The 22,212-nt window shown below is 42.4% G+C and overlaps 1 protein-coding gene across 1 annotated transcript in view; it reads right to left on the bottom strand.

The window, feature by feature from the left end:
- The window catches only part of dnah5l (dynein, axonemal, heavy chain 5 like), a 504,419-nt gene that overhangs the window by 158,895 nt on the left and 323,312 nt on the right, over positions 1–22,212 (bottom strand). The window contains exon 58 of the mRNA XM_041183960.1: positions 8,731–8,946. Within this exon, the coding sequence (XP_041039894.1) occupies positions 8,731–8,946 (216 nt within the window). The remainder of the gene's footprint in view (positions 1–8,730; positions 8,947–22,212) is intronic.

Raw genomic sequence — 22,212 nt, forward strand, 5'->3', positions numbered from 1 at the left:
AAGCAATCTCAACATTTTTCTGGGACTTTGGAGATGGAGAGCCTCTCTGCCATTGGGAAAATGGTGGAAGAGGCAGAAACTCGGAAGTCCTGCCCCCGGTCCCTATCATTTTTGAGCAGGCGGGAATGGACCCGGGTCGAGGTTTGCGCATGTGAGTACATGGAGATAGCTTCCCATACAAATCAGCAGCTACCTCCACTTATGCTTAATTTTGGTGACCCAGGTGTGTGAAACACCACATGCATAGGTTAGGCTTTGTAGGGGCAGGTCTGAGTCTTGAGGAGTCCTTTGGAGAGGTGAAGTACCCTTTTGGAGAGGTAGATTAACCCTTTGGCTATGGTCCTGGGACACCCTTGGGGAAAGTCAGATGCCCTTTGGAGGTGGTCAGGTCCCCCTTGAGAGAGGTAAGGTGCCTCTTGGATGATTGTTAAAAGTAGGCACAAATGTGCATAAAAAGTACGTAGGCTCATTAACTGTCAAGCTCATTGGAACTGTCAAAAGTGTCAAAATTAACTGTCAAAGGTAGCAATCAAAATGTCAAAATTAACTGTTAAGCTGTCAAGGCATTAAAACTCCCGTTCTTAAAACCTTTGAAAAAAAATGTCTGGAGTGTTTGAAAAAAATCATTGATTTCTACTTCACTGTCCTTTTATATAAGGATTAATGCTGCAATTCTGATTTCACAACTTGCCATTATCACAGTAGGGTACCTTCCATTTCACAGTTTGATTGACAGGTCCAAGTGGTTATAGACTCTTTGCCGTGGTACTATGAATTCCAATATTTGTTTTTATAAAGGATTAAGCACTTGAATGAAATGTTTTCTTTTTTATAAGGGTGAAGTTTAAGAAATGTAAATGTAGTGAATGAGTTTTTATGAATGACAGTGTTTTTCTTAAAGGCTGAAAAAGACACCTAGCAGCTGAATTTTACGTTAATTAGGCAGACGCGCCCCTGACCCAATTGGGCATGAAATCGCGCAAGATGATGTTGGGCAAGCGTCCCGACATCGTCCCGTGCTCGTGCAATATTTCGCTCGGCAAGCACACACAAAAGTCAGGAGCACACCCACCGACAATTAAGAGGGCAATTAAGCCCATTAACAGCGCAATTCATAGCCCGTCCAACATTATGGTTGGCGGATGGGCATATCAACCAGGTGGCCTTTGCATTTTTCATCAAAACTCATCCAAGGGCAGTTTGAGATTTCTGTGGACAGCATTTTTATCACCTATATGTTCAGGTGCCTGATTGTGATGCTTGGACATTTTTATTCTGAGTTTCAAAACTTTATTTCATGGTTTTCGGGTCTACAGCTCTCTGCCTTCAGGGAGCTTTCTATCAGCGCTTGCCATTGCCTGCATTGACGTCATCACCTGTCCCACTCCTGCCCCGACCCCAGCAGCGCTGAACTTTTCATCGTTAATTGGCCAGCCAGCGTGAAATCACGGTCAGGGGTCAGTCACGGTTGGCAGTCCGTTTCTAGGCCGATCCCGGGCCAGCTAATCACGCCCGCCCACTGAGTGGAAAATTCAAGCCTTAGAAAACTTCATTTTATTTAATTTCAGCATGGGTCCTGAAGTCTGCCCATGGTGGATACTGAGTTGGGATGGTAGGTGTAAGGGCAAAGGGTCATGGGTGGGTTGGCATGAGTTGCCACTGACTTGGCATAGGGGACATAAAGGACCATGGGGATGGATAAAGGGGCATAGATTGGCATGGGGCACCATGGGTAGTTAGGTAGAGGGGCATAGAGGTAGATAGAGGGGCATATTCATGGAGCAAATGAGGAGCCATGGAGGGTGGGTAGAGAGCATGAGGGTGGGGCATGGTAGTGTGTAGGTTATGAGGAGGGTGGGGTTGACGGCTGGAGAGCTATTTATTGATTTACTGTTTTTTTTTTAAATCTTGAACACAGTGTTGGAGCACAGAGGCAGGCGTTCATCCCAACCCATCTCCGCACCCGGCAGTCTCTGCACACATTCCAGGGCGGCAGGTCCGAATCCCAGAGATCCCTGCCACAGCGGAACAAAAATCCACACCTTCGGGCCACTTTTTCCAGAGCTGGCTTTGCGGTGCTGGGGAATGCACTAACTCTCTGCTCCCGACCTGGGAGTGAAAATCCATTCCTTCCAATCTAATCACTGTTAGCACACAAGCTGCTGACATTGTCGCCAAGTGTAAATAACTTGGACATTCTTCTCAGCAATGCAATCTGGGTCCCCTTTAAACTCTAACAATCAAGCTGCCCAGCCTTACTGTCAGGTAGACCTCAGGACAGGTCATATGACCCTTGTCATTTTACCTTAAATTTAAAAAGTCTCAAAACATAACAATCTTATAAACCTCATAATTGTAACAATTGGCAAATACATTCCACTAATATTACAATTATGAGTAAATGTGACCATCAAAATAACAAAAGAAAATTAAGGTGCACAACAGCCTTTCTAAAATTAAATAAACAATATGATTCTAAAAACAATTATAAGGATATGACTTGTGAAAGAGAAATCATTCACTGAAAAAGCAATTTAGAGAGAAATCACACTATTAGTAGCAAACTCTGAAAATATTAACTCACACTGTGATTTCAACCCTCCCTGACCACAGCACTCAATTAAACAATCAAATATTCCTATCAGTTGCTGCTCCTATGGCTCAAGCAGTTTGATGGCACTGAACTCCATCACCTGCCCACTACATCTTTGTCTTAATTATTTCAATTTACTGCTTCATTCTTCTTCCTTCTGTCTGGTTGCACTTTCCTGCCATCATGCTTTCTTTTAATATTTTTAGTCATCCAAAGTTACTTTCTATAATCGCCATCACTGTTCCCATTCCAATCTTCATGTATTTCTCATTAATTCCAATATGTTTTATTTTGATATTTTTCTAAATGAAGTAACTTCCTCCTTTTTTATTAATTAGTTCCTGGGATGACAACATTGCAGACATCCCAGATGGTCCCAAATGAGACCAGTGTTACAGCTTACAGATGTACTAATCAGTGATGCTAGGGGTTAATTAATTCAATTCCCCACATAGATCACTGCATGTTACCAGCGTTGCTGACATATATGGTTGTCTATTACAGTTTGATGTACTCCTGGATGTCCAATATACAATGTATGTGACATCCGATCATGTAATATCCAGTCATGTGACATCAGATCACATGACATATGACCTCAGTTTTTAATGTGACATACTGATGTAGATGCTAGATGATGCAAAATTATTGTAAAGTTCTGATTGTAGTTTAATTTTTGTTACTGATTTATAAATTTATAACAACTCAGATACTGATTACACATGACAGTAAATACTTAGAGGTCTAACAGATAAAATAATGAAATTGTCTTTTAAAAATCAGAGAAACAGTGTTGTCAAGAAATGAGACTGTGCAATTTCCACAATATGATTAATTCATTTCCTGATTTTTAAAGCAGGATTAACATTCTTGGGCATGACTTTAATTGTTGAGTGGCCATAAAACTACTTGAATGTTATTGCAGGTGAGCCCTAATTGGCCAGATTCTGCTGGTAAGGCTATTGATGTTTTTTCATTCATTTACGGGATGTGGGCATTGCTGGCTGGGCCAGCTTTTATGACCCATCCCTAATTGCCCTTGAGCAGGTGGAGGCAAGCTGCCTTCTTGAATTGCTGCAGTCCATGTGGTGCAAGTGCACTCACAGTGCTGTTAGGGAGGGAGTTCCAGGATTTTGACCCAGCGATAGTCAAGGAACTGCAATATATTTCCAAGTCAGGGTAGTGTGTGACTTGGAGGGGAATTTCCAGGTGGTGGTGTTCCCATGTGTCTGCTGCCTTTGTCCTTCTAGATGGTGGTGATTGTAGGTTTGAAGTCGCTGCCTAAGGAGCATTGGTGAGTTTCTGCAGTGCATCTTGTAGATGGTACATCGGTGGTGGAGGGAGTGAATGTTTGTGGCTGGGGTGCCAATCAAGTGGGCTGCTTTGTCCTGGATGGTGTCAGGCTCCTTGAATGTTGTTGGAGCTGCACTCATCCAGGGAAGTGGAGAGTATTCCATCACGCTCCTGACTTGTGCTTTGTAGATGCTGGACAGGCTTTGGGAAGTCAGGAGGTGAGTTACGCACCAAAGGATTCCGAGCCTCTGACCTGCTTTTGTAGCCACAGTATTTATATGGCTAGTCAAATTAGGTTTCTAGTCAATGGTAACCCCCAGGATGTTGACTGTAAGGGGGTCAGCGATTGTAATGCCACCGAACGTCAAAGATTCTCTCTTGCTGGAGATGGTCATTGCCTATTAGTTGTGTGGTGTGAATGTTACTTGTCACTTGTCAGCCCAAGCCTAGATATTGTGCAGGTCCAGTTGCATTTAGACATAGACTGCTTCGGTATCTGAAGAGTCACGGATGGTGCTGAACATTGTACAATCATCACTTTTGACCTTACGATGAAAAGAAGGTCATTGATGAAGCAGCTCAAGATGTTTGGGCCTAAGACACTACCCTGAGGAACTCATGCAGTGATGTCCTGGAGCTGAGGTGATTGACCTCCAACAACCACAACATCTCCCTTTGCGCTAGGTATTACTCAAACCAATGGAGAGTTTTTCCCCTGATTCCCATTGACTCCAGTTTTGCTAGGGCTCCCTGATGCCACACTCGGTCAAATACTACCTTGATGTCAAAGACAGTGACTCTCACCTCACTGTCCGTAATGAAACCAAACACATGCAGCAGCATTTGTATTAGTTATCATTAAAATAATATGGAAGTGGCTACTTCAAAAAATGAGAAATATTTCAGTGACTTCACAACACGGGCTGCAGCGGTTCAAGAAGGCGGATCATGACCACTTTCTCAAAGGCAATTAGGGATGGGCAATAAATGCTGGCTGCCAATGACACACACATCCCGTGAAAGAATAAAAAAAAATGTCTGACCTTTCCTAAATGCCTTCTGATTTGCCCAAGCTGCATGGCTGAGGTATGAAATGAACACTTTACAACTGTCTTTACCAAGGAAAAAGATGCTATGCAGGTAAAGGTGAAAGACGACATAGTTTAGACACTTGAAGGGTTTAACATTGATAAAGAGGAGGTAGTGAATTGGCTGGTCTGTACTTAAAAGTTGATAATTCACCAGGACCGGATGAGATTCATGGAAGGGAAGTGAGAGTGGAAATTGCGGAGGCACTGGCCATAATTTTCCAATCTTCCTTAGGCTCAAGGGTGGTGCAAGAGGACTGGAAAATTGTAAATGTTCAAAAAACGGTGGAAAGATAAGCCCAGCAACTATAGACCAGTCAGTTAAATCTTAGTAGTGGGGGAGTTTCTAAAATGAAAATTCTGAACAAAATTTATAGTCACTTGGGCAAATGCGATTTAATTAAGGAAAGCCAACATGGATTTGCCAAAGGAAAATTGTGTTTAACTAACTTGCTTGAGTGTTTTGATGAGAGGACAGAGAGGGTTGATGAGGGTAATGCAGTAATGCTGTTGATGTGTACATGGACTTCCAAAAACATTTGATAAAAGTGCCACATAACAGATTTGTGAGCGAAATTAGAGTGCATGGAATAAAAAGGACAGTAACAACATGGGTAAGAAATTGGCTGAGTGTTAGGAATCAGAGAGTATCATAGAAGCACAAAATCACAAAATTGTTACAGCGCAGAAGGCCATTTGGCCCATTGTGTCTGCACTGGCTCGCTGAATGAGCGATTCACTTAGTATCATTCTTCCGCCTTCCCCCTGTAACCCTGCACATACTTCCTTTCTAGATAACAGTCTAATTCCCTTTTGAAAGCTTCAAGTGAACCTGTCTCCACCACACTCTCAGGCAGTGAATTCCAGGTGTTAATCACTCACTGCATAAAAAGGTTTTTTCTAAAATCACATTTGTTTATTTTGCCAATTGCTTTGAATCTGAAACTCTCTCATTCTCGATCCTTTCATGAGGGAGAAGAATTTTTCCCTATAAACTCTGTCCAGACCCCTCATGGTTTTGAATACCTCCATCAAATCTCATCTCAATCTACTTTTCTTCAAGGAAAACAGTCCTAGCTTCTCCAATCTATCTACATAACAAAAGTTCCTCATCTTTGGAACCACTCTTGTGAATCTTTTCTGCACTCTCTCCAATGCCTTCACATCCTTCCTAAAACGCCAACCCCAGAACAGGATGCAATACTCCAATGAAGGCCGAACTAGTGTTTTATGCAAATTCAACATAACTTACTTGCTCTTGTGCTCTATGCCCCTATTAATAAAGCCTAGGATACCGTTTGCTTTAATAACCACACTCTCAACCTGTCCTGCCACCTTCAATGACTTATGCACAGATACAACCTGGTCCTTCTGCTCCTGCATGCCCTTTAGAATTGTACCTTTTATTTTATATTACCTCTCCATGTTCGTCCTACCAAAACGAATCACTTAACATTTCTCTGCATTGAACTTCATCTGCCACCTGTCCGCCCATTTTTTTTTGAAATTCTGCAATGTCCTCTTCACGGTTCACAATGCTTCCAAGTAATCATTTAATACCTCAGGTTTGCCCTCTGCCTCCTTGCGTAAATCCCCTTTTTGGTCCCTAATTGGGCCTCCTCATCCTTTTACCATTCTTTTACTATTTATATGCCTATATAAGACTTTAGGATTCCCTTTTATATTGGCTGCCAGTCTCTTTTCTTCTTGCTTCTCTTATTTGCTTTTTCACATTTCCTCTGAACCTTCTTTATTTAGTTTGGTTCTCAATTGTATTTCCTACCTGACATCTGTCATAAGCACACTTTCTCTTCTTTATCTTAATTTCTAGCTGTTTTGTCATCCAGGGAGCTCTGAATTTGTTTGCCTTACCTTTCTCTTTCGACGGAATATACCCTGAAAATACCTTTCCCTTTTGAGGGAATATACCCTGTCCATGCCTGAACTCTCTCTTCTTTCAAGGTATCCCACTGTTCAGCTACCATTTACCTGCCTCCAACTTGACTCCAATTTCTCTGGCACAGATCCGTTCTTACCCTATTGAAGAAGGCTTTCACTCTGTATTGTTCTTTGTCTTTTTCCATGGCCAGCTTAAACCTTATGATACAATGTTTGCTATCCCCTAAGTGTTCTCCTAATGACATTTGATCCACTTGACCTATCTCATTCCCAAGAACCTGGCCCAGCAGTGCCTTCTTTATTGTTGGATTGGAAACATACTGTTGTATAAAATTTTCCTGAACACAAGTAGTGATGAACTGTTGTTTTTCAGACTGGTGGAAGGATTACAGTGGTGTTCCCCAGGGATTAGTGTTAGGACCCCTGCGCTTCCTGATATATATTAATGACCTAGACCTTGATGCACAGGGCACAATTTCAAAATTTGTAGATAATACAAAATTTGGGAGTATTTTGAACTGTGAAGAGGATTATGTAGAACTTCAAAAGGACATGTTGGTGGAGTGGGTGAACAACTGGCAGGTGAAATTTAATGCAGAGAAGTGTGAAGTGATTCATTTTGACATGAGGAATGCAGAAAAACAATATAAAGGGTACAATTCTAAAGGGGTTACAGCAGTAGGCCAGACCTGTGTGTATATGTGCATAAGCCATTGAGGGTGGCAGGACAGGTTGAGAGAGAGATTAATAAAACAAAGAGCATCTATGCTTTATCTGTAGGGGCATAGAGTTCAATAGCAAGGAAGTTACGTTAAACTTGCATAGAACACTGGCCTCAACTGGAGTATCATGTCCAATTCTGGGTGCCACACTTTAGGAAAGATGATTAGGGAGAGTGAAGAAAAGATTGACAAAAATGATTCCAGGGATGATGAACTTCACTTATAGATTGGAGAGGTTGGGACTGTTTTCTTTGCAGAAGAGAAGGCTGAGAAGCGACGTGATAGGGGTATGCAAATTCATTAGGGATCTGGACAGGGTGCATAGGGGAAACTGTTCTCATTGGTGGAAGAATTGTAAACAAGAGGGCACAGATTTTTGGTAATTGGTAAGAGAAGCAGTCAAGACATGAGGAAAATTGTTTTCACATAGCTAGTGGTTGGGATCTGGAATGCATTGCCTGAGAGTTTGGTGGAGGCAGGTACAAATGGGGCATGTAAGAGGGAATTGAATTATCTGAAAAGGAAGAATGTGCAGGGCTACAGGGAAAAGGCCAGGGAGTGGCACTGGGTAAATTGCTCCTTTGGAGAGCAAGCACAGACAAGATGGGCCAAATGGCCTCCTTTCGTGCTGTAACCATTCTTTGATTCTATTATTAAAACCATTTTGCAGTCACTTCAAGAAAACCTTTATCTCCTTTTTCCAAAAGTAAATTTAAATGCTCCTCTGCACTTCTGTAAATTTATTTCTTAAATGTAACATTTTCCTGTGACATTACATTCTTACTATATTCAATGAATTTTTTTAGATATCTAAGGCTTCAATTGACTACTTATCCTCCCTCAACAGTGCAGATGTTGAATGCGGGGAAACAACTGTCCATTTTCACCATACGTACATCTGATTGGTAAAGGCATTGAGATGGTGGAGAATCCAGTTTTAGAGCATCACAGGAGAGACCTGGAATCAGGCCAAAAGGCACCTCTCAATTTCGGGTGAAGTATGGTGTAGGGGATCTTCATTATAAAAGGTGCTTGATCAGTATATAATAAATCAAGTTCCAAACTTTAACTAAACAGGTTCAAATTGTGCTAACAACTGAAACCAACTCAGAGATAGAAATGGTTGGCTTGTTACCTTTGTGAATGTCAGCAACATGTTAAGAAATGAAGCGTTATTCATCAGCTTTGAAGCTTCAGCCCATGAAGGTTTCATACAAGGTCGATCTGGATCAAGAGTCACAAGATCTACTTTTCTTTGGAAGAGAAGCAACACACAGTCCATGATTCGCATGATCAAGTGAGGTGGTTTGCCTAATTTGCGTATTGTGGCAATATCAGCTGGTTTGATAGTCTGTAAATATTTTAAAACAATGTTAATTATAATGTGACAAAAAATTTTAATCTTATTCATCAATAACGCAACAATTGTTGAAGATTCTGTTAAACTACTGTTTAATAAACCAATACTTGTTGCAAGTTATTAATTAAGTATACTAGTATAACACTTAATATACTAATACTACAGCTTAATTTATTCAACATAGAAAAATGCACATTAATTTAAATGCATCACAGGGAAAATTTTATCTTCACTGCCTGCACAGTAATCATTGGTGTGTTCTGCAAAATGCAAGCAATCCATTCCATCAAATTACTACTTAGGTGGCAAAGATGAAAATTTATTCCCATAGCTCCTCAAAGTAATATTGAACTATGAAGTTAAAGGGAACTTACTTATTATTGCTGCAATATATCCCAGACACACCATATTCATTTGCTTAATCTGCTAATTCATATTCACAAATTCTAAGCAAACACATACTTACAATTAGGATTGAATGTTAACTGTAAATTATAATACGTTATTGTAAGACAAAAGCTGATTTAGGATGGAATTTCCTCTTTCAGTTATTGGATAGTTGGGTTGAGATTCCGCCTGGCATGATCCTGCTCCAGGCCACACTCTAAGATGAGATCTTTGGAGGGATATTTGTTGAATCTTCAGAATTCTCATACCACATCAATGCAGTTCATATCATTTCTGGTTCTACTACAGCAGTCTGGGAAGTCATGGTCGTGCGCCATGAGTATGTGGGAATCTGTGGAATATATTGCAATCCTGGCCAACAATACTTGCAGTAAGCGTCTGCAGCTTGTGCAACCATAGCTCAGGGGTGCTGAGCTAGAGTTTAAGTTGCAAACAATGAGGGCATGAGGGAAGGGGAGAGTTACCTGCATGCTTTGTTCCACGAAACTGTCACACCCCTTAGGTTAGGCAGAAATTTAGGGTTCGTCAATGATCAGGGACAGGAAGATGTGACTATGGATCAGGCATGTAGGGAGTGACAGAGGAGCCTCAGCCCCTGACTTAGTCCAACTGGTACAAGGTTCTTGTTACCAGTGTGAATGAGGAGAAGGACTGCAGTGTGGATGACCGAACTGACCATGGCACCATGGTGTAGCATGCCATTCAAGTGAAGGGAGTGAAAAGGAATGTGGTAATGATAGGAGACAGTATAGTCAGGAGGGTAGGTACTGTTCCTTGCAGCCATGACCGAGAACTCTGAAGATTGTGTTGCCTTGCCGATGCCAGGGTTAAGGATATCTCCTCGCATCTAGAAAGGAACTTGGAGCGGGATGGGGACGATCCAGTTGTTGTGGTCTTTGTGGGAACCAATGACATAGGTAGGCCCAGATATGATGTTCTGCTAAGAGTTTGAGAAGTGAGGGCCCAAATTAAAATGCAAAGCATCAAAGAGAATGATCTCTGAATTGTTACCTGAGTCACATGCTAATTGGCACAGGGTCAAGCATATTAGGGAATTAAACATGTAGCTCAAGGGGTGGTGTGGAAAGAAGGGGTTTTGATTCATGGGGCATTGGCATCGGTACTCAGGAAAGAGGGAGTTATTCCATCGGGATGGGCTCCACTTAAACCGGGCTGGGACCAGTGTCCTGGCCAATTGTATAACTAGGGCTGTGGACAGGGCTTTAAACTAATGGGGGAGAGGGGAAGGAGGCTTTAGGATGAAGGGAGATTTAGAAAACCAAAAAATAAGGTTCAGGCAATGGAACACTGTAGTGATACGGGTAAAGACAAGCAGAATAGGGCAGGAAGGGACAAAGAGTTTAATTTTAATTATGCATTAGCGAATAAGGTCAATGCAAGGAATAGTAGCAAAAAAAGTTCCTTATCTGAATGCACAAAGCATCTGCAATAAGGTAGATGAACTAGTGGCACAAATAGAGATAAATGGTTTACATCAAATCACTATTAAAAAGACATGGTTGCAAGGTGATCAAGGAGGTTCAAGAAGGCGGCTCATCACTATTTCATCAAGGTCAATTAGGGATGGGCAATAAATGCTGGCCCACCTCTCGTGACGCCCACATCCCATGAAAGAATTTTTAAAAACATATTCCAGGCTACACAATATTTCTGAAAGACAGACAGTGTGCAAAGGAGAAGGGGTAGACCTGACGGTAAAGGGTGACATAGGACATTAGTGAGAACGGGTCTGGCCTCAGAAGGTCATTTTGTTTTATTCATTCATGGGATGTGGACGTCGCTTGCTAGGCCAGCATTTATTGCATATACTTAATTGCCCTTAAGAAGGTGGTGATGAGCTGCCTTCTTGGACCGCTGCAATCAGTGTGGTGTAGTTACACAAATAATGCCTAACAGAGTTCCAGGATTTTGACAAAGCGACAGTGAAGGAACAATGTTATATTTTCAAGTCAGGATGGTAAGTGGTTTGGAAGGGAACTTCTAGGTGGTGGGGTTCCCATATGACAGCTGCCCTTGCCCTTCTAAATGGTAGTGGTCATGGGTTTGAAGGGTGCTGTCTAAGGAGCCGAGGTGAATTCCTGCAGTGCATCCTGTAGATGGTACACACTGTTGCCACTGTGCGTTAGTGGTGGAGAGAGTGAATGTTTGTGGTTGTGGTGCAAATCAAGCAGGTTGCTTTGTGCCAGATGGTGTCAAGCTTCTTGAGTGCTGTTGGAGCTGCACCTATCCAAGCAAGTGGACAGTATTCCATCACACTCCTGACTTGTGCCTTGTAGATGATAGACAGGCTTTAACGAGTCAGGAAGTGAATTGCTCACGAAAGGATTCCTAGCCTCTGACCTGCTCTTGTAGCCATAGTGTTTAAATGGCTGGCCCAATTCAATTTCTGGTCAATAGTAATCCTCCAGGATGTTGATAGTGGGCGATTCCCTCTCACCTCACCTTTGGAGTTCAGCTCTTTTGTCCATGCTTGAACCAAGGCTGTAATGAGGTCAGGAGCTGAGTGGCCCTGGTGGAACTCAAACTGAGTGTCAGTGAGCAGTTTATTGCTAAGCAAATGCTGCCTGATAGCACTGTTGACGACCCACTCCATCACTTTACTAATGATCGAGTGTGGACTGATGGGGCGGTAATTTGGTGAGTTGGATTTGCCCTGATTTGTGCGTACAGGACACACCTGGGGAATTTTTCACATAGCAAGGTAGATGCCAGTGTTGTAACTTACTGGAACAGCTTGGCTAGGGGCACAGCAAGTTCTGGAGCGCAAGTCTTCAGTACTATTACCAGGATATTGTCAGGGTTCATAACCTTTTCAGTATCCAGTGTCTTCAGCCGTTTCTTGATATCACGTGGAGTGAATCGAATTGGCTGAAGACTGGCATCTGTGATGCTGGGGACCACCGGAGGAGGCCGAGATGGATCATCCACTTGGTACTTATTGCTGATTATTGTTACAAATGCTTCAGCCTTATCCTTTGCACTACTGTGCTGGGCTCCCCCATCATTGAGGATGGGGTATTTCTGGAGCCTCCTTCCCCCTTGAGTTATTTAATTGTCCACTACCATTCATGGCTGGATGTGGCAGGACTGCAGAGCTTAGATCTGATCTGTTGGTTGTACAATCACTTAGCCCTATCTACCACTTGCTGCTTTTGCTGTTGGCACGCAAGTAGTCCCGTGTTACAGCTTCACCAGGTTGACACCTCAATTTTAGGTATGCCTGGTGCTGATCCTGGCCTGCCCTCCTGCACTCTTCATTGAACCAGCGTTGATCCCCTGGCTTGGTATTAATGGTAGAGTGTGGGACATGCTGGCCTATTAGGTTATAAATTGTGGTTGTGTGCAATTTTGCTGCTGCTGATGGCCCACAGCACCTCATGGTTACCCAGTCTTGAATTGCTAGATCTGTTCGAAATCTATCCCATTTAGCACGGTGGTAGTGCCACACAACACAATGGAGGGTATCCTCAATGTGAAAACAGGACTTTGTCTCCACAAGGACTGTGCAGTGGTCACTCCTACTGATACTGTCATGGACAGATGCATCTGTGGCAGGCAGGTTGGTGAGGATGAGGTCAAGAATGTTTTTCCCTCTTGTTGGCTCCCTCACCACTTGCCACAGACCCAGTCTAGCAGTTAAGTCCTTTAGGACTCGGTCAGCTTGGTCCGTAGGGACGCTACTGAGCTAGTCTTGGTGATGGACATTGAAGTCCCCACCCAGAGTACATTCTGCATCTTTGCCACCCTCAGTGCTCCCTTGAAGTGGTGTTCAACATGGTGGAACACTGATTCATCAGGTGAGGGTTGGGGGTGGGGGGGTGGGGGGGGGGGGGGGGGGGTAGGGGCAGTGGTGGTGGTATGTGATAATCTGCAGGAGATTTCCTTGCCCATGTTTGACCTGATGCAATTAAACTTCACGTGGTCCGGAGTCAATGTTGAGGACTCCCAGAGCAACTCCCTCCCAACTATATACCACTGTACTGCCACCTCTGCTGGATCTGTCCTGCCAGTGGGACAGGACATAACCAGGGATGATGATAGTGGTGTCTGGAACATTATTCTGTGAGTATGACTTACTGCTTTATTGCTTGATTAGTCTGTGAAGTATCACACAGAATCACAGAATAAGGAGGAGGCCATTTGGCTCTCCAAATGAGCAAATGACCTAGTGCCATTGCCCTGCCTTTTCCCTGTACCCTTACAACATTGTTTCTATTCAAATAATCATCTATTGTCCTCTTGAATGACTTGATTGAACCTGCCTCCACCACACTTCCAGGCACCGCGTTTCAGACATGAACCACTCGTTGTGTGAAAAAGTTTTCTCTCACATCATACTTGCTACTTTTGCAAATCACTTTAAAGCTGTGCCCTCTCATTCTTGATACTTTTATGAGTGAGAACAGCTTCTCCCTACCTTCTCTGTCCAGCCCCCTCACTATCTTGAACATCTCTATCAAATCTCCTCTCAGCCTTCTTCTCTCCAAGGAGAACAGTCCCAACCTCTCCAATCCATCCTCATAGCTGAAGTTTCTCATCGCTGGAACCATTCTTGTAAACCTCTTCTACACTCTCTCCAATGTGTTCACATCCTTCCTATAATATGGCGTCCAGAACTGTGCAGAATATTTCAGCTGAGGTCTAACGAGTGACTTATATAAACTCAGCATAAACTCACTGCTCTTGTACTCTATGCCGCTATTAATAAAGCCCGGGATACTATATGATTTATTAACTGCTCTCTCCACCTGTCCTGCCACCTTCAATGATCTTTGCACATAGACCCCCAAGTCTTTCTGCTCCAGCACCCCCTTCAAAATTTCACCCCTTAATTTACATTTTCAGTCCACGTTCTTCCTACCAAAATGCATTACATCACACTTCACCGCATTGAACTTCATCTGTCACCTATCTGCCCACTTCACCAACCTGTCTATGTCCTCTTGAAGTTCCATACTGTCCTCCTCGCTTTGTATCATCTGCAAACTTTGAAATTGTCCCCTGCACACCAAGATCTAGATCATTAATATATATCAAGAAAAGCAAGGGTCCCAATACCATCCCCTGGGGAACTCCACTACAAACCTTCCTCCAGCCCGAAAAATATCCATTGACCAGTACTCTCTGCTCCCTATTTTTCAGACAATTTTGTATCCACGTTGCTACTGTCCCTTTTATTCCATGAGCAATAACTTTTCTCACAAGTCAGTTATGTGACACTGTCAAATGCCTTTTCAAAGTCCATGTACACCACATCAACAGCATTACCCTCATCGACCTTTTCTGTTACCTCTTCAAAAAACTCCAGCAAGTTCGTTAAACACAATTTGCCCTTTAGAAATCCAAGCTGGCTCTTTCTTATCAGCCCATATTTTACCATGTGTCAACTAATTCTATCCCGAATAATTGTTTCTAAAATCTTGCCCACCACTGAAGTTAAACTGACTGGTCTGTAATTGCTGGGTTTATCCTTACAAACTTTTTTGAACATGGGCATAATGTTTGCAATTCTCCAGTCCTCTGGCACCACTCCTGAGCCTAGGAAAGACTAAACAATTATGGCCAGCGCCACTGCAATTTCTACTCTCATTTCCTTCAATATTCTTGGATGCATCTCATCCGGTCCCGGTGCCTTGTCAACTTTAAGTACCAGCAGTCTATTCAACACTTGCTTCTTATTAATTTTGAACCCTTCTATTGAGTTTCTTTGTCTGACACCATTGCCTCCTTGGTAAAGATGTATGCAAAGTATTCATTTAATACTTCAAGTATTCATTTAATACCTCAGCCATGGCCCCTTTGTCCATGTGTAAATTCCCTTTTGGGTCCCTAATCGGCCCTATTCCTCCTTTTACCACCCTTTTGCTATTTATTTGTCTATAGAAGACTTTGGGATTTCCCTTTATGTTGGCTGCCAGTTCCTCATAATTCGTCTTCGCTTCTCTAATATGCTTTTTCACCTCCCCTCTGAACCTTCTGTATTTCTCTTGGTTCTCAATTATATTTTCTACTTGAGGCCCTGTCATAAGCACACTTTTTTTTCTTTAACTTAATTTCAATCTCCTTCTTCATCCAGGGAGCTCTGGATTTGTTTGTCCTACCTTACCCTTTCAATGGAATATACCTTGACTGTGCTCGAACCAATTCTTTTTTGAAGGTAGCCCTTTGTTCAGCTACAGTTTTTCCTGTCAATCTTTTGTTCCAATCTATCTGGCCCAGCTCTGTTCTTGCCCCATCAAAGTCAGCTCTTGTCCAGTTAATTATTCTTACTTTGGATTGCCTATTGTCCTTTTCTGCCATCATCCTAAAAAGTACAATACAATGATCACTGTCTCCTAAATATTCCACCACTGACACTTGATCTACTTGGCCCACCTTATTTCCAATAACCAGATCCAACAGTGCATCTTTTCTTGTTGGAATGGACACATACTGCTGTAGAAAATTCTCCTGAACACAGTCTAGGAACTTTGGCCTTTCTCCACCCTTTACATTACCAATGTCCCAGTTTACATTTGGGTAATTAAAGTCCCCATTATAACTACTCTATAATGCCTCTCTGTAATTTCCATGCGGATTTGTTCTCCTATGTCCTTCTCACTATTTGGCAGTCTACAGACTACGAGCAATGCAATTGCACCCTTTTTGTTCCTTAGCTCTAGCCAGATTGATTCTGATTGAACTCTCTGGGACACCCTCTTTCTCCAGCACTGCAATGCTCTCCTTAACCAATACTGCCACCCCTCCTACTTTCCTCCCTTTCCTATCTCTTCTGAACACCTCGTACCCGGGAATATTTAACACCCAGTTCTGCCCGTCCTTGAGCCAGGTCTCTGTTATCGTCACAACATCATATTTCCACATGGCAATCTGCGCCTGTAACTCCCCAATCTTATTTACTATACTCCATGCATTCACATACATGCACAGCAACCCTGATTTAGATTTTGTTCCTTTCTCCCTTACCCCAACTTTACCTATTAACTTACTCTGCTCTATACTAGTGCTGTCTGTCCCTCCCAGTATTTTGTGTATCTTGGTATTCCTCTCTAGTATTTTTTCTTGGTTCCCACAGCCCTGCTTAAAGCCCTCCCAACAGCACTAGCAAAATGCCTGCAAGGAACTCAGTCCCAGCCTCGTCCAGGTGCAACTCACCCAGCTTGTACAGGTGCCATCTCCCCCAGGGTCAGTCCCAGTATCCCAGGAATTTAAAGCCCTTCCTCCTGCACTATCTTTCTAGCCACGCATTCACCTTATCCTCCTATTTCTGTACTCACTGGCACGTGGCACTGGGGGCAATCCAGAAATTACTATATTAGAGTAATTGTTTGCTAATTTTCTACCTAGCTCCCTAAATTCTGATTGCAGGACCATATTCTCCTTCCTGCCTAAGTCATTGGTATCAATTTGGACGATGACCTCTGGCTGATCACCCTTCCCCAGAAGAATATCCTGCAGCCGCTCTGTGAATCCTTGACCCTGGCACCAGGGAGGCAATATACCATCCTGCAGTCATGTCTATGGCCACAGAAACACCTGTCTGTTCCCCTAACCAATGAATCCCCTATCACTATGGCTCTTCCTTTCTTCTTCCTCCCCTCCTCTACAGCCAAGCCGCTTGTAGTGCCACAAACATGACTCTGGCTGCATTCCAAGGAACCAACATTCTCACCAGCTTCCAAAGTGGAAAACCGATTTGTGAACGGATCCCCAAGGACTCCTGCACTAACTGCCTACTTCTCCTGGACTGCCTGGTGGTCACCCATTCCCTCTGTCTCCAGGTCCTTAAGCAGCAGTGACTCCAGCCACTGCTTGAACTCTGAAACCCGGATCTCAAGTTTCTGCAGCTGACCGCACTTCCTGCCCATGTGGTCAGCTAGGGAACTGGTAGCGTCCATGACTTTGCACATATTACAGGACACACATTCCACTTGAATGAGCTGCCCTGCCAGGTCTTAACTCTACTTCTCTGACATTAACTTTATTCTACTTTGGATTATTTATATTACTTTATTATATCGACCCTAAATTTCCCTTATTCCTGGTGCTTCATGGTTAAGTTCAAGTATAGGAACCTTAAAAATGTTATACTTTTCTAATTTACTCACCTGTTCCTACTTACCAAGGCTGCCGCTCTTCTTTCTGAGCAAAGGTAGAAAAAGAAAGGAGCACCTCCTCTCTGAACTCCCTCAGTCACCAAACTACAACTGAAACTCTCTACTGCAGCCAAAAACAGCACTCCAGTGCAGACAAAGTCAGCACTATAAGATAGCCTATTTTTATACTCTCTGAACCTAGCCTCTGAAAACTTGCTTAAGCCAGTTATCTAATTAACTAGTTAAGCCGCAAGCAGAGCGTACATGAGCCCTGTTTTAAGGCTGGACTAAAACTCATCTTGTCTAACCCTAACAGCAACTTTTAGTTAATTGCTAAATTAAAGAAAGACTGAGCTTTAGATAGAATTTAACTCTCAACTTAACCCTTAAACTCCCTTAGCCACCAAACTCCAAATGAAACCAAAAACAGCAATGCAGTTCAGACCTTTCATAAGACTTTTAATTCCAAATTTTTATTGAATTCAAATTCCATCATCTGCTGTGTCGGGATTCGAAGTCAGGTCCCCGGCACATTACCTGGGTCTCTGGATTACTAGTCCAGTGACAATAACACTACGTCATCACCTCCCCCTGAAGTAGAATCAATATGGGTGTAAGCTAGGAATAGCTCAAGTCAAAAAATGCCAGTGGGAGTGTTTATAGGCCCTCTAATAGTACCTATACCAATGAGCAGAGTATTGGACAACAAGAAATTATTGGAGCTTGTAACAAAGGCAATGGAATAATTATGGGGACTTTAATTTTCATATAGACTGGAACAATCAACTTGGTAAAGGTGGTCCAGAAGATGAGTTGTAGAATATTTTCGTGACAGTTTCCTGAGCAGTGCATTGTGGATCCAGTGAGGGATAAAGCTACCTTAGATCTAGTATTGTATCATGAGTCAAGTTCAATCAATAATGTCAGAGTAAAAGATCCACTGGAAAATAGTGATCGCAATACCATTGAATTCCAGGTTAAATTTGAAAGTGACATACTCCAACCAAGATGCCCAGAGGAGACACTATTTCTCAGCACAAATTATACAGTGATGAAAGAAGGCAAGATCAACAAGATTCTGCACACATCATTGAGGGATAGTCCTGATTATGATTATATGTTTCTGAACAGCAAACATTTCCTAAACAAATTACTGTCAGCAGCCTCTCCTGCTAAATTCAGGCATAGGCCCCCTCCAGCTTTTATATCGTCCTTTCATGAGACCCTGAGAAAAATTGGGTGTGTTTCATGTGCACCCACATCATTATAACGTCAATAATGTATTATTGCTGCCAATTAGACTGTTAACTAGCTTAAACAGCTTTTAATTCTCAATTTCAAAATGGCAGGCAGGCTTCTGATTTCTGTGCCTGCTCCATCCCCGAATATTGCAGACTGGTGCGATGACGTCAGGTTCATGACCTGCAGGAGTATGGCAGTCCCACTTTCGCTACGTAAAATTCAGCTGGAGGTAATTAATATCAGCAGAGGTAAAGTATTGGAGAAACTTAAGGGACTAAAATCTGAGAGTTCCCCGGGACCTGATGGTCTACATCCTAGGGTTGCAAAGATAGTGGATGTGCTAAGCATGATTTTCCAAAATTGCTTAGATCCAGGAACGGTCCCATCAGATTGGAAGTTGGCAAATGTAACACTGGGTGACAGAAAAGAGGCAGAGAGAAAATAGGGAACAACAGGCCAGCTAGCCCAATATTAGTCATTGGGAAAAGGCTGGAATCTATTATTAAGGAAGTCTTCACAATGCACTTGGAGAAGTATAGTATGGTTAGAACAAGTCGACATCGCTTTACAAAAGGGAAAGCCTGTTTGACAAAACTTACAGATTTTAGAGGATGTAGGATAGATAAAGAGGAATCAGTAGGTATAGTATATCTGGATTTCCAAAAGGCATTCAATAAGGTGCCACACAAAAGTTTAATAGACAAGATTGGGGCTCATGGAATTGGGAGTAATATATTAGCATAGAGGTTTGGTTAATGGACAGAAGGCAAAGAGGGTATCAATGAGGCATTTTCAGGTTGGCAGACTGTGACTAGTGAAGTGCCAAAAGGATAGCGCTGGGTCTCATCTATTTACAAGCAATATTAGTGACTTAGCTGCAGAGACACTTATTCTGAGATTGTGTCTCTTGGTTCTAGACCCCCTAGCCAGGGGAAACATCCTTCCTGCATCTACTGTTGAGCCCCATGAGAATTTTGTATGTTTCAATGAGATCACCTCTCATTCTTCTAAACTCTAGAGAACACAGGCCTAATCTCCTCAATCTGTTCTCATAGGACAGCTCCACCATCCCAAGACCCAGTATGGTGAACCTTCATTGCACAGGAATGAAAAGTCTTGCTACAATTGTATAGGGCTTTGGTGAGACAACATCTGGAATACAATGCACAGTTTTGGTCTCCATATTTAAGGAAGGATATACTTGCATTAGAGGCAGTACAGCAAAGGTCCCTGGGATGAAGTGGTTGTTCTATGATGAGAGGCTGAATAAACCAATCCGATATTCTCTGGAGTTTAGAAGAATGACAGACAATTTCATTGGAACATACAAGCTTCTGAAGGGGCTTGATAGGGTAGATGGTGGGGGATTGTTAATGCTGTTCAATGAATCTAAAACAAAAGGGTACAGTCTCAAGATAATGGTCCCAGCGTTTAGGACTGGAATGAGGAGAAATTATTTCACTCAAAGGGTTGTGAATCTTTGGAATTTTACTACCCCAGTGGGTTGTGGATGGTCCATCATTTAGTGCACTTAAGGTTGGGATAGACAGATTTTTGGTCTCTCAGGAAATCAGGGGAGTGAGTGGGAATGTTTATCGAAGCCTAAGATCAGCCATGATTGTATTGAAATGAGCTGTATGGTCTACTCCTGCTCCTATTTCTTGTGTTGGAAGGAAAATTCAAGCTGGGGTAGCCTTGCTGACTAACTTTTCCCCCCTTACCACCACTACTCCATCTGATTTTAGGTGGGATGAGACCTAAGCAAATCTAGCCCTTAACTCAGGTATCTGTTTTGCATTAATGGTAGGGTAAGTGAATAATCTAGTTTCCAGCAAAAATGTTTTTCTTCCTTTAGTGCAACCTTCAAAGCATCTGGAAACATATGAGATTCTGAGGGAGCTTCAGTAGATACTGAGAGGATATTTGCCCTCATGGGGGAATCTAGAACCAGCAGCACAGTTTAAAAATAAGGGAGCTCTAACCTAAGATGGAGATGAGGAGGAATTTCTTCTCTCAGAGTGTTTTTAATCTTTGAAATTTTCTACCCAAGAAAGTAGTAGAGACTGGGTCATTGGGTATATTGAAGGCTGAGTTAGACAGATTTTTGATCTATAAGGGAGTCGACAGTTATGGGGAGAAGACAGGAAAGTGAAGTTCAAGCCACAAGCAGATCAACCAAGACCTTATTGAATGGGGCATGCTTGAGGAGCCAAACAGCTACTCCTGCTCCTATTTCTTATCTCCTTGCATCCTTAGAAATTGCCATGACATCTCTTCACATCATGAATTGTAACACAAAGTGCAACTTCAATTTACTCTACACTCAGAATATATCCCAAAACATCTTTCTGCCATGAACAAAACACAACCCCATCCTGTATCAATAAAGTAGGAAAATTTTTATCATGGACATGACCCACACCTGGAATTTAGGAGATAGCCCCAACCCCATGCTGTATATGGAATGTAACATCACACACTCTTTCAGTGTAAATACTCCTATTGATCTCACCTGTATTTGCTGAAATGAGATACAATTAACATAGAGTGAGGATCTTGGACAGACAGAAAGCCCACATAAGCTACGTCTATGTAGCAAATTTATTTAAGATTTAGCAATTTGAATCTCCTCTAGTTTGCTGGAGGCAATTATCTGCACATAAATCCCTATACAAGAACCTGGCATTTTCAGGAGTGACCTTCTTTGGCACCTCTGCTTTATAACCACAACAACAACAACGATAACTTATATTTACAGAACACTTTGAACATAATAAAACATCTCAAGTTGTTTCATGTGAGCTTATCAGACAATAAATTTATGCCAAACCAAAGAAGGTGACAATAGGATATGTGTTCAAATGCTTGATCAATGGGGTAAGTTTTAAGCAGCATTTTAAAGAAGGAGACAGAGGCAAAGCAGCTTGTGACAGAATTTCAGAGCTTAGGGCCCAGACAGCCAAAGGCATGGCTGTCAGTTGTGGAACAAAGGAAGTTGGGGATACACAAAAGGTCAAAATTGGAGTAGTGCAGAACTCTCAGAGGGTTCTAGGGCTAGATGAAGTTATGGAGATAGGGAGGGTGAGACCATAGAGTTTTACGAACAAAGAAAGTTGTCACTTGGATGAGTCATCTCCTGGTGACAGATTGGCAGACAATCAGAGGGACAGTTCTTCTTGTGGGACTAATGGCCTGTATTTGCACCATTGGATCCTCAATGCCTCCACTTGTGTGACAAATTACACTGACCTTTATCTTCATGAAAAGGGGGAGAGAGGTTCACTGCAGCATCCCTCAGCCATTGTCTACAGATTTAGTTTCATGCCTTTATGTTGGTTTTTTATTTATTTTCATCCTTACCTATTATTTGTTCCTCCCATGCAACCTTTTCAAAAAGACTACCAATCTTTCCTCCACATATTTTTAGCCTGTAAAAAGCCTCACAGATTTATTCATTCCACTTTTAAAGTTATTTTCCTGAAAATGCAGC

Source organism: Carcharodon carcharias, chromosome 3, assembly GCF_017639515.1.
Source record: "Carcharodon carcharias isolate sCarCar2 chromosome 3, sCarCar2.pri, whole genome shotgun sequence".
In the NCBI taxonomy this organism is placed as follows: Eukaryota; Metazoa; Chordata; class Chondrichthyes; order Lamniformes; family Lamnidae; genus Carcharodon; species Carcharodon carcharias.